General features: G+C 44.8%; 1 protein-coding gene across 1 annotated transcript in view; it reads right to left on the bottom strand.

Annotated features, from left to right (window-relative positions):
* LOC146025918 (proton channel OTOP1-like) overlaps nt 1–16901 on the bottom strand; it is a 70185-nt gene that overhangs the window by 26302 nt on the left and 26982 nt on the right. Inside the window, exon 3 of the mRNA XM_083156119.1 lies at nt 16682–16740. Coding sequence (XP_083012245.1) covers nt 16682–16740 — 59 coding nt within the window. The remainder of the gene's footprint in view (nt 1–16681; nt 16741–16901) is intronic.

Genomic DNA, 16901 nt, shown 5'->3' with positions numbered 1-16901 from the left:
GGTAAAGTCCAGGGCTTCAGTCCCTGTGGATTCAGAGTATCTAATTTGAAAATCCATGCTGATTCGGCCAAACAAAGCTTTCTGAACCTGTCGCCTCCTCTTTTAGTGTTCAAAATTTGTTCGATCCCTGTCACTGTTAGTCCACTAGGGTCACCTCCATGTTTAATCGAAAAATGGCGTGGGATGCTGTGATTATGCAGTTTTTTAAGGATGTTGTTCCTATGTTCCCTAAATCTGCTTTTTAGGTTCCTAGTGGTTCGACCCACGTACTGGAGTTTGCACGGACACTCCAGCACGTAGACACAGTAGACTGTTTCGCAGTTAATAAATTGTTTTATTGGAAAGGTTTGTTTATTTTGGGTTGAAGTTATTGTTTTCTTTTTATTGGACATGTATTGACAAGTTAAGCAAATATTTCTATTGCATTTAAAATTGCCCAATGGTTTGGGGGGAATCCAAGTGGACGTTTCGTGGTGGTTCAGTGGTGGTAGTAGGCTTGGGGATATAAAATCCTTAAGATTCCTGTTCCTTCTGAAGGTGATTTTGGGTTTGGTTAAGACTCCCTGTAGGACTTTATCATGGTATAGTAATTTGAAATTTTCTAATACAATTTTCTTAATTTGTTGTGATTTATTGTTGAATTTTGAGATGAAAGCAATTGAGTTGGTATTTATATTATCATTTTTTATTTGACTTTTGGGTTCCAGTAGGTTAATTCTTTTAACTTTATCTACATTCTCCAATGCTTCCTTTAATAATTTATCAGGGTAGCCCCTTCTCTTGAAATTCTTAATCATTATTTCAGATTGTAGTTTGTAATCAGTATCCAGTGAACAATTTCGACGGATTCTTAACAGTTGGTTTTTGGGGATATTGTTTATCCAGGGCTTGTAATGTCCACTATTATAGTGGAGGTAATTGTTGGTTCCAACCTGTTTAATATAGTTTGCAGAAGTTAAAAGGCCATTAGAGGTGGAGAATGCGATATCCAGGAAGTTAACAGACGTGTAACTAAAAGTGTGTGTGAATTTTAAATTAAAAGTGTTAAGATTTAGAAAATTAACGAAATCTTGTGCCAAATCGTGTCCACCTTCCCAAATAATAAATAAATCATCAATGAAGCGGCCATAGAGGACCAGATTCTCTCTATTCGGACCGCCCCATATAAGTTGTTCTTCTAGGCGGCCCATATAGAGGTTCGCGAAACTCGGCGCAAATCTGGTCCCCATGGCAGTCCCAAGGCGCTGTAAATAATAGTGATCTTCAAAAATAAAATAATTGTGAGTGAGAATAAAGTGAATAGAATCCAAAATAAATTTCTTCTTAACTGGTGTGATCTCAGTGTCCAAATCTAAATAGTGACTAACTGCACCCACACACACCCCTATCGTGCGGTATATTCGTGTATAGTGCCTGGACATCAAGGGTTAGAAAACCCCAACCCCTGTTCCAGGATAAATCTAAAGTTTTATTTAAAATGTGCGTTGTGTCCTTAATGTGTGAAGAAAGTGCAATAACAAATTTTTGTAAGTGAGAATCTACAAAATGTGATAAATTAGAGGTGAGGGATCCTACACCAGAAATAATGGGTCTACCTGGGGGTGAGGTGAGGTCTTTGTGAATTTTAGGTAAAAAGTAAAAAGTGGGAGTGACAGGGTGATAAGGAAAAAGAAAATGTGATTCCTCTCTGGATATCGCACCCTCCACCTCTGCGCAGTCCAACAGGTCTCTATATTGGGTTTGGAAAGAGGTGGTGGGGTTTGATGGGAGTTTGATATAATAATCAGCATCTTTAAGTTGTTTGTAGGCCTCTTTTAGGTAGGCCTCTCTCTCCATCAAGACTACCCCACCCCCCTTATCCGCCTGTTTGACTACTATGGCTAAAACTTTTTTTAGTTTATTAAGTTCTGCACGTTCTAATTTTGTTAAATTGTCCCTTATGGATCTATTTTTAGTGGTTTTATTACATAGTTCTTTAAATTCGTCTAGAATTTTATTGTAAAAGATGGTGATGGCTGGGCTCTTATGTTCAAGAGGAAAAAAATTTGATTTTTTCTTAAATCGTGGTTTTGTTGTGGAAGCATTGGATAAATTGAGATTAAATAGTTCGATCTCATCTGGGTTGTTCTCGTCTAATAGCGATTGTAAGGTCTCAATTCCTACTCTGTCTGAATTATCGAGAATTATAGGGTTAATATCATCAAAAGGCTGGGTTCTTTTTAGGTCTTTACTAGCAAAAAAACGTTTTCTGCATAAATCACGTGTAAATCTATTAAGATCTGTAAAAAGATCAAAGATGTTTGGATCTTTCTGTGGGGCAAAATTAAGTCCTTTACACAGCAGTGTTTTCTGAGGGTCTGTCAATTGGTGTGAGGTTAAATTAAATTAAATATGCCAGTTGAGTCTATTTCAGTCTTTGTTTTCTTTGTTCCCTTTCCACCTCCTCTTCTCCCTCTCGGTCTCGGTACCTTTTTGGTGTATGGTTTGTTAGGTTGGTGTAGGGATTGTAATCCTGCCACGTCCTGGACTGAAAAACCTGATCATTTTTTGACCTTGTATCAACCTCTCTCTTTTTCTTTCTATATATATTTTTATTTTTTTATTTTTAGATACTTATTCATAAATATGATTTATTCACCTTGGCTTCTTAGTCTCTCTCATAAAAATAATAATAAAAATAAAAATAAAAATATATGTCTATACTCTCTTTAATACATCTTTGTATATATTGCTCATAGGTTTACAAGTTTATTGTACTTATATGTTAATTCAGTCGAACCAATGATTCTCAATATTTGTTTTTTATGCAACAACTAGTTAAAAAGTAAAAATGAAAATATAACATACTATTGCACGACAATGCTTTCAGACATAAGTTTAAATTGACGCGATAACATTAATTGTTATCAGCTCTCTAGCAAATAAATTGTGAACAACTAATCGATCTATTCAAGTCTGTCTCTATAAGAGAGATTCCTTTTTTTTTTCTTCTCATTTACTAATATGTAAAATCATTCCCTCTTTTTCTATACTTACATGTCTTTTTATACTCTATGTGCGTTTATATAATTATGTTGGACACACTGTATGCATTTTAAATACTAGTCTGTACGCCTCAGTACTATAGAGCAATTGTATGTAAACTGAATAAAGTGACTAATTGATTAATTAAACGCCTGAAGTAATCACCCACCTATAAAGGTAGTACACCTTCAGAACACAGCTATTCGTCTTGAAAAAGTTCCCAGCATACAACAGGGGACGAAACGCGTTGACAAGCTACTATCCTGTACCTGTGAAGGTGATCCAAACAGCCATTTCACAGCAGAACTTCACGGAGGCAGCGCTAGCCGCACAACATCACCGGCAATTAGCCGCCTCGCGTGCTCCCCAGCCAGCAGCACAAATCCTGTGCATTCATCAACGGCACTTAGCCGCCCCAAGCTGATTCAAGCTCCGTATCTCCGGTTTCACTGTGAGCGTGCATCCCGCCACCTTCCTCCCCTGGGCTTACCGCCGACTGTGCCTTCCCAGCTGAAGTGCGGCTCACCTCTATCCTGAGCCGCCGGCCATCAGCCGTGTACAGTCCAACTATACTGCACAGAAGCTACCAGGGTTGACGGCAGGACGGCGCATCACCCTCCATACTACTTCGTGCCACCTCAGATTGAACGGTGTTTTGCACCCCAGACTGCGGGGTCACCTTACCGGCGTGCTGCCGAGGAGAGAAGTCATTTCCATCCCCATCAATCGGGACCGCCAGCATTAAGCACCTACCTACTACTAATTTGGTGAGCATAAAATATATGTGACTGCCTAACAACTGCATAAAAATCTTATATATACCTGACTGGCCAGTCCTGAATAATCCGGACCTACATATAAGATTTCTCTTATATATATATTCTGTTGCTGCAACAAGTACCTGCAGAATACCGCCAGCTTCAAGTCATTTTTCACTCACTGAGCTCATAATTATATCCTGCTGTGAAGTTATCCAAACTAAAATAGCTGTTTTGGGATCCCAATTTTTATTACATTTATATGCTATATTTTATTATTGTATTTGTTTGTTGTAAATTTATGTGTTTTTTCTAGATATAAAATTTATATAAAAAAGCTACAGTGTGTCCTGCATTCATATTTATACGGTCACCTAGTGTACAATTATCTATATACAGCAGCGCAATTCACTCCTACCCCCCCCATCCATTTCTTCTTTCTCTGTGTGCCTGACGGGCTCACGGGAGTGTATGCTGCAGCTGAAGGATTTCTATATGCAAACCCTCCTTTGATCTATCTGGACTAATACTTATTGTAATTGCCGAGCGCCAGGTAGTGTGTATATAGGTGCCTCCTTTAGGGCTACTCTATTTCACACAACACCCCCCATTATTGCGCACCTATACTCACAACTGATCCGAGCTGTGTCCTAGAACACAGCTCGGATCAGTAATGCAGCAGGAGGTATTACAGTATTAGAGTTATCACCACTGTTTCCAACTATACAGTAGCAATGTTCCCAGAGACTGAGCATAGGCAGTAGATTCTGCTGGAGTCTACTCTCAATTGCCCCGCAGAGTGGGACCCACTGAGACCCTGCATTTGTGCCCTCTTCTCTTTTAAACAACCCTTGTTTATACAGTTTCTTATTGAATCACTCTAATAATTGTATTCTCTTTTTAGCATAACATATGAAATGTTATACAAACCCTGGATCAGGCCAAATTTCACTTCTCCAGAGCCGGCCCTAGGCAAAGGCAAACTAGGCAAATGCCTAAGGCATTTAGAATACCTAGGGGCTTGCAGCTCATAAAGTGGAGCCAGCAGCAACAGGACTGCCAGCGCAGGGTGCACAGATAGTGGAGTCAACAAACAAAAAGGCCACCTGCCCTGGAGGTGGGCTGCTATGCAGGCCCTGCCGCAGCAGCTCCTTATCCCATGGGCTTTTGCGGAGTCCAGCAGAATGTGCTTGCACTGAGTGACTTCCTGCAGCTCTCCCAAGCTTCAATATCTGCAGAGTCCAAGCTGGATGAGTTCTGTGCAAGGTGTGCAATTTGGTTGTAATCATGTGTGGCATATGTGTAAGCCACATTAGCTTACCCTGTGGCATTATATTAGGACATTACTAATGTGCGGCAAATGTTTAAGGGGAGCTACTGTTTGGCATTATTTGCATAAGGGTTGTACCTACTGTGTGGTGTAACCGGTATAAAGAGCAATACAGTGTGGTGTGGTTTAATGTGAATAAGGAGCAAAATGATGTTGTGTAATGTGAATTAAGAACAATGGGTCAGGGGTGTATCTAGCCACAGTGCTAGGGAGCACCAACCAAAATCTTGCCTAGGGCATAAAATTAACTAGGACTGGCTCTTCACCTCTCTCTTCCTTTTATCTGATACAGAAGCCATTCTTAATAAAAAAATAAAGAAGCTAATAAATATACTGATAGATGATTCAACCTCAGACATTTTACACCCAAGCCATCTGACATTCATAAGACATGTTAATGAAAAAGTGGAGCTGTTGAGAGTTTTATTATGTTTTTGCTGAATCATATATTAAAACCAAAACATCTTGTTGATTCATTCCTGAGTATTTTTGTTTCAATTTCCATAGTTACTGAAAATTGTTGACCTCAGGAGTGCATGCAGGTCAACAAGCTCTTATTTACGACACATTGCCAGTGTATCCTATCTGTCCACTATGGCTGGCTGCAGTATATTATAGCTGGCAGGAGAGGAGAGTGCCACTGCTCAGCAACCAGTGGTAGTAGAAAGGTAATGAGGGCTATTTGGGGAGGGGTTGATTGCTACTGAATCCATACTTTGGGGTGCAGCTGACAAGAGGAGAGGGTTAGGGGAGAAGGGGCAGCCATTTGTGTGGGGGCCCTGGGGCAACCGCCCCTGTCGTCCCGTGCTTAATCCGCCTCTGGATCCACAGGTTGCCTGATATACATGAACTGTTGGAAGATCTTGAGGACATGTTTGACCAGCCCTAATGTATCTGTTTTCCCTCTATATTAAACAGTGCAGAGAGTGGATATTGACGCCTTAAATATTGACACACTCTATAGGGTATATTTTCTCGAGCTTCTAAAAATGAAAATAGGTGATGTTGCCCACAGCAACCAATCTGATTCTGTCCAATTCTCTATTGCATCCTAGAAAATGACAGACAGAATCTGATTGGTTGCCATGGGCAACATCACCACTTCTGCCCAGGACCAGAAGCATTTTGGATAAATGTGACTGAGGGCTGCATAAGCCCAAGGTCATATAAGAGCCCTAGCTTAGGTTCACAGAAAGGTCAGGTTAAGAAAAAACTTGCTGTGTTGTTTCTCTGCCTGGTAACACCTGGTGAGCAGGCTGGGAGCCTATCAGAGGGTTAAGGGGAGTAGCCAGAGCTAGGGTATAAAGGTTCAGGGATCATGTGACCTCTTCCTTCTGTTCTTACCATCTCGAAGTGCTGGTGCTCCTGCGCAGACCTGGTAAGTGCTTTTTTGCTGTTTCTTGCTTTTGTGAGGTAAATTGTGAGGTGATTTGTTAATATGCCACGTCCCAGACGCTCAGCCCCTCCCCCCTGCCAGTGGGAGCCGCAGTGTTGGCTCCTACTGGTATTGGGAACCCTGTGGCCGGACCTCAGGAGGCTGTAGGGGGTTTGAATAGGGTGCCAACAAGTGCAAGTGTTATTCCGGTGCATAGTCAAGGGGGGCACCTGGGGGGTAGTGGCATTGGGCCAGGGGCTATGTCAGGTTGGGGCGCTGCGGGTTTCCCAGTTGCTTCTCCCGCAGGCTCTGCAGGTTTAGGCCAAATGGTGTATTCCAGAAGCACACTGGCCACGTCAGTGCATTTGCAGGGTGCTGCTCCAGGGGCTTACCCCACTGTATCTTGGGGGGGAGGGGGTATGTCCACTCCCTCTTGGCAGGGGGCGCAATCATTTGCTGTGTCACAGGGCTCCCCCATGTCAGGCTTCCCAGGCCAGTGGGCCCCCCCGGGTGGGCCATATTTTCATTCTCCGTCAAGTGGCAGTTTTAATGCGTGGCCACTAGGGGCGACTTGAAGGCAGCAGGCTTTCCCCAACGTCTCACAGCGCTATGCAGCAGGTATCCCTACCAGTCAGCCCCTTTTATGGTCCACGGGGGCTCAGGGTGCAGGTCCCTTTAGTCCTGGAGGTTATGGGTGGGAGCAAGGTTGGGGCCAGGCTAACCCTTGGCAGCTTTGCAGAGGTTCCGGTGTGTCATTGCCCTCCTCGGGGGGCAGCACCTTGGGGCCGCAGGGTTTTTTGGCCCTTTGGGGGGTCCGCCTTTGCCTAGGGGCCCCCCGCCTAGTGCTACTGTGTCACAACCACCGCCCCCCAACGAATAAGGATAAGGCTGCAGGGGTGGCTCCTCCTCCTCCTCCTGAACCCCCTTTGTTTACTGAGATGGTGCACTGTGCAAACACAGCGGTTACTAGGGGGCTCAGGAAGAGGATGAGGGAGAAGATCAAGAGAGGTAAATATGTTGACATGTTCACCCTTACGGATGACATGAGACAAGCGTTAGAGAAAGCGAAGAAGGCTGATGGGATTGGGGAGAATGCCTTTAGAAATTTCCATCAGTGGTTAAGAGGATTTTTAGTATTTGCTGCTTGTTACGCGGAAACCCGGCCTGCGGAGTATCCTAATGTGGTTAAATACTTGTTTCTGGTACACGAGATGTACCTTAAGACTAAGGGGTATTCTTGGAGGGACTACGATGAGAAATTTCGTAAGAAACAAGATGGTAATAGCATTTTTCCCATGGGTTTTAAGGATGTGGAAGTGTGGTTGGAGGTGACACAGCAGACCAAGCCCCCAGGGGAGGGCTCGGGTAAGAAGTCCACGGGGGCCCCTTCTCAAGTTCCCAAGGTGGGAGGTAAGGGCAAATGTTTTGCCTTCAATGACGGCAAATGTAATAGGGGGGCAAACTGTCGTTTTCGACTCTCCTGCAGAGTTTGCGGGGCCGGGCACGCGGCAAAAGATTGCACCGCGGCTCCTTCCGGGAGGCCAGGGGATTCCGGCGAGGGCAGCGGAAGTCACAAGTAAGGCGTATTCGCCGATTGTGGTTGCAGAGCTTGCAGGCTGGCTCAAGCATTACCCAGAGGTTTCAGTTGCACGTTTTTTATATGAGGGTTTCAGGGATGGTTTTAGGTTGCCCATCGATGGGTCTGTTCAGGTGGTGGCTTCAAGGAATTTGAAGTCCGCTAGGGATTTCCCGCAGATTGTGCATCAGAAGGTGGATGCAGAGATAAGGCTGGGGTGCATGTGTGGCCCGTACCGGGATCCCCCTATTCAGAGATTATGTATTTCTCCGGTGGGGATAGTGCCCAAGAGCACCCCTGGTAAGTTTAGATTGATTCAGCACCTCTCGCACCCACATGGGAGCTTAGTTATTGATGCCATACCTGAGGAGCTTTGCAGAGTGAAGTACCAGTTGTTTGAGGAGGCTCTTGTTTTAGTTCGGGGTTGCGGGCTTAGAGCTTTAATGGGTAAAGTTGATATAGAATCGGCCTTCAGGTTGCTCCCGGTTCACCCAGATTCCCTGCGGTTTTGGGGTTTTAAATTAGGGGGGGGATTTTTTGTGGACAGGTGTTTGCCGATGGGATGCTCGGTCTCCTGTGCTTATTTTGAGAAATTTAGTTATTTTTTGCACTGGAGTATTCAGGTGGTCTCTGGGCATCGGGGTATTGCACACTATCTGGATGATTTCCTATTGGTAGGCCCAGAGGGTAGCGAGGTTTGCAGGCAGTTGCTGGAGGTCACGGAGCACGTTTTCGGGGTTCTAGGCGTTCCCATAGCGAGGGAAAAAACGGAGGGCCCCACTCACTGTCTTTCTTATCTCGGGATAGAAATTGACACTGAGGCAGGGTGCTGCCGGTTACCGGCTGACAAGGTACACAAGTGGCTAGGTCTTATTGAGGATTGTTTGGCCAAGCGGAAAGTGCGATTGAAGCAGGTTCAGTCATTGCTGGGGTGTTTCAATTTTGCGTGCAGAATCATCCCTATGGGGGCGGGTATTTTGCAGGAAGTTGGGACGTTCAACAGCTGGGGTGGTTAGGCAGCATCATTCGGTTTACCTATCAAAGGGAATCAGGGAAGATTTAGAAGTTTGGTCGTCATTCCTGGTATCGTTTAACAGGGTGGTGTTGTGGCCGGCTCCTCCTTGTTACAATAGTGCTTTACAGCTTTTAACGGATGCATCAGGCAGTTTGGGCTTTGGGGCTTTCTTTGGGTTAGAGTGGTGTGCGGGTCCTTGGCCTGATTCGTGGGTGCACAGAGGTTTAACCAGAAATTTGTTGTTGTTGGAGTTATTTCCGATTGTGGTGGCCCTGGAGTTGTGGGCCCGTGAATTGGCAGATAGGCAGGTGGTTTTTCGGTGTGACAACATGGGTGTAGTCCACGCCATTAACAACCAAAAGACTTCTTGCCCTTGGACTTTGCGGCTATTGAGGCATTTAGTTTTGCAATGTTTGCGTTTTAATGTTACATTCTCGGCCTGCCATGTTCCAGGTATTGACAATAGTATTGCGGATGCCCTGTCACGTTTTCAGTGGGATAGGTTTAGGGAGTTAGTGCCCGGGGCTGCGGATGTAGGTTTACCCTGCCCATCTTATATCTGGCAGATCATCGAGAGGGTATAGTTGGATTGGCCAGGAACGCCCTGGCACCCTCTACGTTGAAGGCTTATGATGCAGCCTGGAGAGATTGGCAGGCCTTTCTGTGTAGGTATGGTCAGGAAGGTGAGTCGTTGGAAGATAGGCTGTAGGTTTTTTGTTTGGGAACATTATAAGGCAGGTAGAGCAAAAGGAGCCATGTCTGCTGCCCTTGCGGGCATCGCTTTTCATTCCCGTCTGCGGGGACAGTTGGATCCTACTCGTTCTTTTGTTTTGTCCAAAGCAATGAAGGGTTGGGCCAGGGCAAGTCCGGCGGTCAAAGATTCACGGGTCCAATTGATTTGGTCTTGTTGAAGGACTTGGTGAGGGTTCTGGAACAGGTCGGGCAGTCCGAATTTGAAATTTTGCTGTTTAGAACTGCTTTTGTATTAGCATTTTTCAGGGCTTTCAGGGTTAGCGAGTTAGTGGCAAAGAACAAGGTAGATAGCGATTCAGGACTTCTCTTTAGTAATGTACAGACAAGGCAACTTGCCCAGTTGGGTTAGCGCAGGCGTATTTAGGGATTCGCCCTGTTGGCGTTGGGGGGCAGTTCTTGTTGCATGCTGACATGAGTGCTTTGTCTAAGTTTCAGTTTGCAGCTGTTTTAAAGCAGTGTTTGAGTGCGTTGAGGCTGAAGCCTCAAGAGTATGGTACCCATTCCTTTCGGATTGGGTCGGCTACACAGGCAGCGGCAGCTGGGTCGTCCCCTGGGGCGATCCGGGCGCTGGGTCGGTGGAAGTCGGATGCGTACAAGACGTATGTTAGATTAGATAAGTTGTAGTTGCGCCTGTTGCGCCAACCCTAAAACGAAGTTTACTCTCGGTTTTCGAACGACAGCGTTCGGGAATCGAGGGTGTGAAGGTTGCTTTTACTTTTTCCTCTGAGGGGGCCTAAATTCAATTGGCTAAACAAGGTCCACGGGAGGTTTTTTGAGTTTTCTCCTTCACATGGGTTGAACGTAAAGTTTAAAGGTTTCGTTGTGTTTTTGAACCAATTCTGACTTTCAGGATTTTTCTTTTTTCAGTTTTAATGGAGTCTTCGGGACAAATATGGCTGATTGGCCATTCCTTTATTTACTGGGCAGGGAGGCACCCTATGGGGAGGAGGTCACATGATTACTTAGGTAACAGGACAGTGAGATGGATAGGGGCATGAGGCATGAGATGGGGGGAGTTCCTGCAAGAGCTCTTTAGTCGAGAAAGGAATTGGGGGCGGCCCAAGTGGTTGGTCATACACCTGGGGGGAAATTACATGGGGAGAGTCAAGGGCATCGACTTGATTCTGAGTATTAAGTCCAATCTAGTCGCTGTTAGAGCCCACTGGCCTGAGGTTAGGATTGTGTGGTCTGAGATCATTCCACGTTTCCATTGGCGGGGTGCTGTAAGAACCTCAGCAATCCGAAAAGCACGGAGGAAAGTGAACTCGGCCGTGGGGGTGTTTGTGAGAGCCATGGGAGGTTTAGTGGCGAAGCATCCGATGCTGGTACTAGACAGTGTTCGGTATTACAGAGAGGATGGAGTGCATCTTTCCCCTGCGGGAAACTGCATCTTCTTAGAGGACATTTAACGTTTGTGGGCTTGATTCGATTTTTCTTGGTTTTGCCTGGTTAATTTGTTTACTTTGGGGATGGCGGCTGCGGTTCTGCTAACCTTGTTGTGGCGGGAAGTCGCTACCAGCCAGCGGTCAAAAAGGGCATAAGCGGTCATCGTGGGGCACCACCCTTTTCGTAGGATGGCGGGTGGTCCTCTCCATGCGGTTGGACAGGGGGCGTTCCCCTGCGGGACCGCCCACTTCGGCTCAGTCAGGTTAGGGGGTGGTGAGACCTTCACAATGCAGGTTGTGCCGTTAGGAGGCGGTGGTGAACCCCTCCTAGAGTTATGGTTTACGGTTATCAAGTTGACTGGGCAGGTGTGTTGGTAGCGACTTATTTTTTGCCATCCTCCAATCTTTAGTTTAATAAGTTAGGGACTTTCACATCCAAATTATTCCAAATTGAAATTCAATTAGCTAGCTTAACAAGGTATTTCAATAAATAACCTTTTTGACCTTTTTAAACGTATTTCAGTGGTCCGTGTGGTTATTTCGAATCTGTGTGAGTTATTTGGTCTCGTCTCAATTATTTCTAGTTAAAGGTTTTTATTAGATGTTAAAGGTAAATGTATTAAGTTATGGGCTACTTTTGGATTATTTTGTTTTCCACAATATTTTTATATTTCAATGAGTTATTTTAAGGTATCTTGCATTTATGTTGTACAAACACATCAAACAAATTAAATACACACAAATATATTTTATTTGTGCATGAAACAAGGTTTCAAAACAGGAAACAAAGTTTGTTACTATCACAGGCACTGAATTTAAATGCCAAACAATCATTTTCTTTCACGTATTTAGTGCCAGTTACATATCATGTCCCCAGTAGTGCCAGTTACATATCATGTCCCCAGCAGTGTCATTATATATCGTGTCCACAGTAGTGGCAGTTACAGATGTCCCCAGTAATGCCAGTTATATATAATGTCCCCAGTAGTACCAGTTACAGATGTCCCCAGTAATGCCAGTTACATATCATGTCCCCAGTAGTGCCAGTTATATATCATGTCCCCAGTAGTGCCAGTTATATATCATGTTCCCAGTAGTGCAAGTTACAGATGTCCCCAGTAGTGCCAGTTATATATCATGTTCCCAGTAGTGCAAGTTACAGATGTCCCCAGTAGTGCCAGTTACATATCATGTCCCCAGTGGCATAGCTACGTTTTGGGCGCCCCCCCGCCGCCCATCCAAACCCCCCCTCAATCCCCCACAGCCTTACCTATCACGCTGGTCCCGGCGGCTCCGTTCTTCTGCTGAGGACCATCAGAAAATGGCCGCCCCCATACAGCAGACAGTTTCAGAGAACTGTGTGCTATATGGGGGCGGCCATTTTGTGGTGGTCCTCAGCAGAGGAACGGAGCCGCCGGGACCAGCGCGATAGGTAAGTCTGCGGGGGATTGAGGGGGGGGTTCAACTATAGCACTGCAGCCCCCAGCGCCCCCACATGCACAGCGCCCCCCCCCCCACGCCCCCCCCCCCCGCGGTGGCGGGGGCTGCGGTGCTATAGTTACGCCGCTGCATGTCCCCAGTAGTGCCAGTTATATATCATGTCCCCAGTAGTGCCAGTTATAAATCATGTTCCCAGTAGTGCCAGTTATAAATCATGTTCCCAGTAGTGCGTTACAGATGTCCCCAGTAGTGCCAGTTGTATATCATGTCCCCAGTAGTGCCATTAACAGATGTCCCCAGTAGTGCCAGTTATATATCATGTCCCCAGTTGTGCCTGTTACATATCATGTCCCCACTAGTGCCAGTTATATATCATGTCCCCAGTAGTGCCAGTTACAGATGTCCCAAGTAGTGCCAGTTATATATGTCCACAGTAGTGCCAGTTATATATCATGTCCCCAGTTGTGCCAGTTATATATCATGTCCCCAGTAGTGCCAGTTATATATCATGTCCCCAGTTGTGCCAGTTATATATCATGTCCCCAGTAGTGCCAGTTATATATCATGTCCCCAGTTGTGCCTGTTACATATCATGTCCCCAGTTGTGCCAGTTATATATCATGTCCCCAGTTGTGCCTGTTACATATCATGTCCCCACTAGTGCCAGTTATATATCATGTCCCCAGTAGTGCCAGTTACAGATGTCCCCAGTAGTGCCAGTTATATATCATGTCCCCAGTTGTGCCAGTTATATATCATGTCCCCAGTAGTGCTAGTTATATATCATGTCCCCAGTTGTGCCAGTTATATATCATGTCCCCAGTTGTGCCAGTTATATATCATGTCCCCAGTTGTGCCAGTTATGTATCATGTCCCCAGTTGTGCCTGTTATATATCATGTCCCCAGTAGTGCCAGTTATATATAATGTCCCCAGTAGTGCCAGTTACATATCATGTCCCCAGTTGTGTCTGTTATATATCATGTCCCCAGTAGTGCCAGTTATATATCATGTCCCCAGTAGTGCCAGTTACAGATGTCCCCAGTAGTGCCAGTTACAGATGTCCCCAGTAGTGCCAGTTATATATCATGTCCCCAGTAGTGCCAGTTATATATCATGTCCCCAGTTGTGCCAGTTATATATCATGTCCCCAGTAGTGCCAGTTATATATCATGTCCCCAGTTGTGCCAGTTATATATCATGTCCCCAGTAGTGCCAGTTATATATCATGTCCCCAGTTGTGCCTGTTACATATCATGTCCCCACTAGTGCCAGTTATATATCATGTCCCCAGTAGTGCCAGTTACAGATGTCCCCAGTAGTGCCAGTTATATATCATGTCCCCAGTTGTGCCAGTTATATATCATGTCCCCAGTTGTGCCAGTTATATATCATGTCCCCAGTAGTGCCAGTTATATATCATGTCCCCAGTTGTGCCAGTTATATATCATGTCCCCAGTTGTGCCTGTTATATATCATGTCCCCAGTAGTGCCAGTTATATATAATGTCCCCAGTAGTGCCAGTTACATATCATGTCCCCAGTTGTGCCAGTTATATATCATGTCCCCAGTTGTGTCTGTTATATATCATGTCCCCAGTAGTGCCAGTTATATATAATGTCCTCAGTAGTGCCAGTTACAAATGTCCCCAGTAGTGCCCGTTATATATAATGTCCCCAGTAGTGCCAGTTACAAATGTCCCCAGCAGTGCCCGTTATATATAATGTCCCCAGTAGTGCCAGTTACAGATGTTCCCAGTAGTGCCAGTTATATATCATGTACCCAGTTGTGCCTTTTACAGATGTCCACAGTAGGGCTTTTAGCAAAATAAACATTGTAGAAACTATGGTTTTCAGAATAATTTGGATAACGGATATTTGGAGAAGGAATACTCAACCTGTACTCTACTTTCTTTGAGAGGTCTGGGAATCATCTCTCCATTTTAGGCAGCAAACCCTAGTGATTGATCAAATTGTTCCTCCATTGAGTGGGCGCAAATGATTCACCTGTTATATAAAACTACTGTTACAATGTTCCCTCGCGATCATTATTAAATTAGGTGCAACCATGAAAATGAAACAATTGCCCTTAGGTGCATTTTTTGCAGACAATAAGCCCATTCACTTACTGTGGGTGACATTTACAATGCTGGCACCAGCTATTGAAAGCAGAACATGATAATATGGAATAGACTTCATTGCAGGTGCCTTTACGTATTCATCTATTTTCCTATAAATGTTTTTTATTTCGCTCTCTATAGAGCATTATATCACGTTACAGTTGCATAGCCGCTTCTCCACTTTATAATGTGATGTGAAAGTTTTGTGTTTCAGTCACCTCCTTGTCCCTATTCTCCTTGTTCCAGGTACCCAGAGATTGCACAATATGCAATCACTCGAGGAACCTTCAATTTCAGAATAAGTGCTTTATTATCTGCAATTATATGGTCACAAACACAAAAAGTTATTATCTTGTTCCTTTTGTAACACAATTTCGAAACCCGCTATCATCCGTGAAACCTTCAATTTTTAAGCTATGCGTTAATTGAAATAAATTGTTGTAAAAACAAATGTGGACAAAAGGTAAAGTGTTACAACATCTCAGGAAATGCAGAATAAAATCAGACTGGGCAATTATTTGCCGCCATGCCGTGTGTTATATTTGTATTTAACCCTTTAAGCGTGAATTTGTCAGAATAGGTGTGAAAACTTCAGAGCAAACATTTTTATTCATCATAATGACCTGTAATGTTTATCTTATATGGGAAATATAATCTTCATTGCGCAACATTTTGTATTTGGATGTATATAACAAATGGGAGTGATGCTCTACAGGGAAGCCTATCATATTTAAGTTCTACACGCATAACATTCTGAGGCACTTATGTATTATATACAGGGCCGGTGCAAGGCACCGGAGCGCCCCAGGCGTGGGGGCGCCCCGGCGCTCACCCGGTCCTCGGAGAAAGGGGGGGTGGGGTGCCGTGCGTGCGGTGGCCGGCTATTGTGCTACACAGTAGCCAGGGGAGGGAAGGTTTCGGGCGGCTGCTACACGGAGGTGGAGGGGGGGTGCCGGGCGTGCGGTGGCCGGCGGCCGGCTATTGTGCTACACAGTAGCCAGGGGAGGGAAGGCTTTCGGGCGGCTGCTACACGGAGGTGGAGGGGGGGTGCCGGGCGTACGTCGGACCTGGCTACTGTGCTACACAGTAGCCGGGGGAGGGGGGTGTCAGGCGGCTGCTACAAGGGGGGGGGAAATGCTCTGCTTGCGGACTCACCCAGCCTGGCGAGTCACTGCACAGGGGTGCGATGGGCGATGCGGCGGCGAAGGGGGTGGAGGGTGGACAGCTGCTCCAACTTCCGCCCTCCAGTGGCCGGCGCCCTAGGCAAATGCCTAAGGCTGCCTAGTGGTGGCGCCGGCCCTGATTATATAGCTTCTCTTCTGGACTTGTAACTTTGTGGGACTGCTATGCTATTACTGGTGCCTGTCCTTGTGTTTCCCTCCTATATCCCTATAGATTGTAAGCTTGCAGCAGGGCTCTCCTACCTCCAAGTCTGTCTGTTGTTACCCAGTTTGTTTTATCACTGTCTACTATTGTAAAGCGCAATGGAATCTGCTGCACTGTATAAGAAACTGTAAATAAATAAATAAATAAAAATTCTCTACTGTACTCATAGGGAGTATAATTCTAATGAGTCCTATGGGGTGTCATAATCATAGAGATAAGAGACAATTAGGCAGCCCAGACCACTGGTGTTATTGATGATACTGAGTAATAATTTGCATGGTTACCAAGTGCCTGTCTACTATATCCAGACTGACGTTCATAAAATAATAATAACTAGTTTAGCATCAAAAATGTTAGAAATGATTTTTGTCTTTGATGACTGAGAGTGTTGCATTTATCTGGGCAGTGGGTACATCAAGACTCGGTATTCCAAGCAAACCAATGACATCCCAAATATAACCACTTCTAGACATGAAAGAGTGAAAAATAGAAAATAAAAAAATACCTAAAAACGTTCTTACCTTTCTAGTATTTTAAAGGACTTGATAACATCTCTTGAATGATAACTGAGAAAATATACCTGTAATACAAAGGATTGTGTAAGGATTGGTTCCGGATCTGAATTTCCATATGAATAGAAAAGAAGACAATTCCAATCATTGTTTCTTTATACAAATAAATGAAATGTTTCTATACCTCTTAATTAGATTAATACTGAATAGATGGCAGTTATAAACCTCA

The sequence above is a fragment of the Crinia signifera genome, chromosome 1 (genome assembly GCF_055691185.1).
Source record: "Crinia signifera chromosome 1, ASM5569118v1, whole genome shotgun sequence".
Taxonomy (NCBI): domain Eukaryota; kingdom Metazoa; phylum Chordata; class Amphibia; order Anura; family Myobatrachidae; genus Crinia; species Crinia signifera.
Note: the sequence above shows the minus strand (reverse complement) of the source record. Positions and strands in the feature narration are given on the sequence as shown.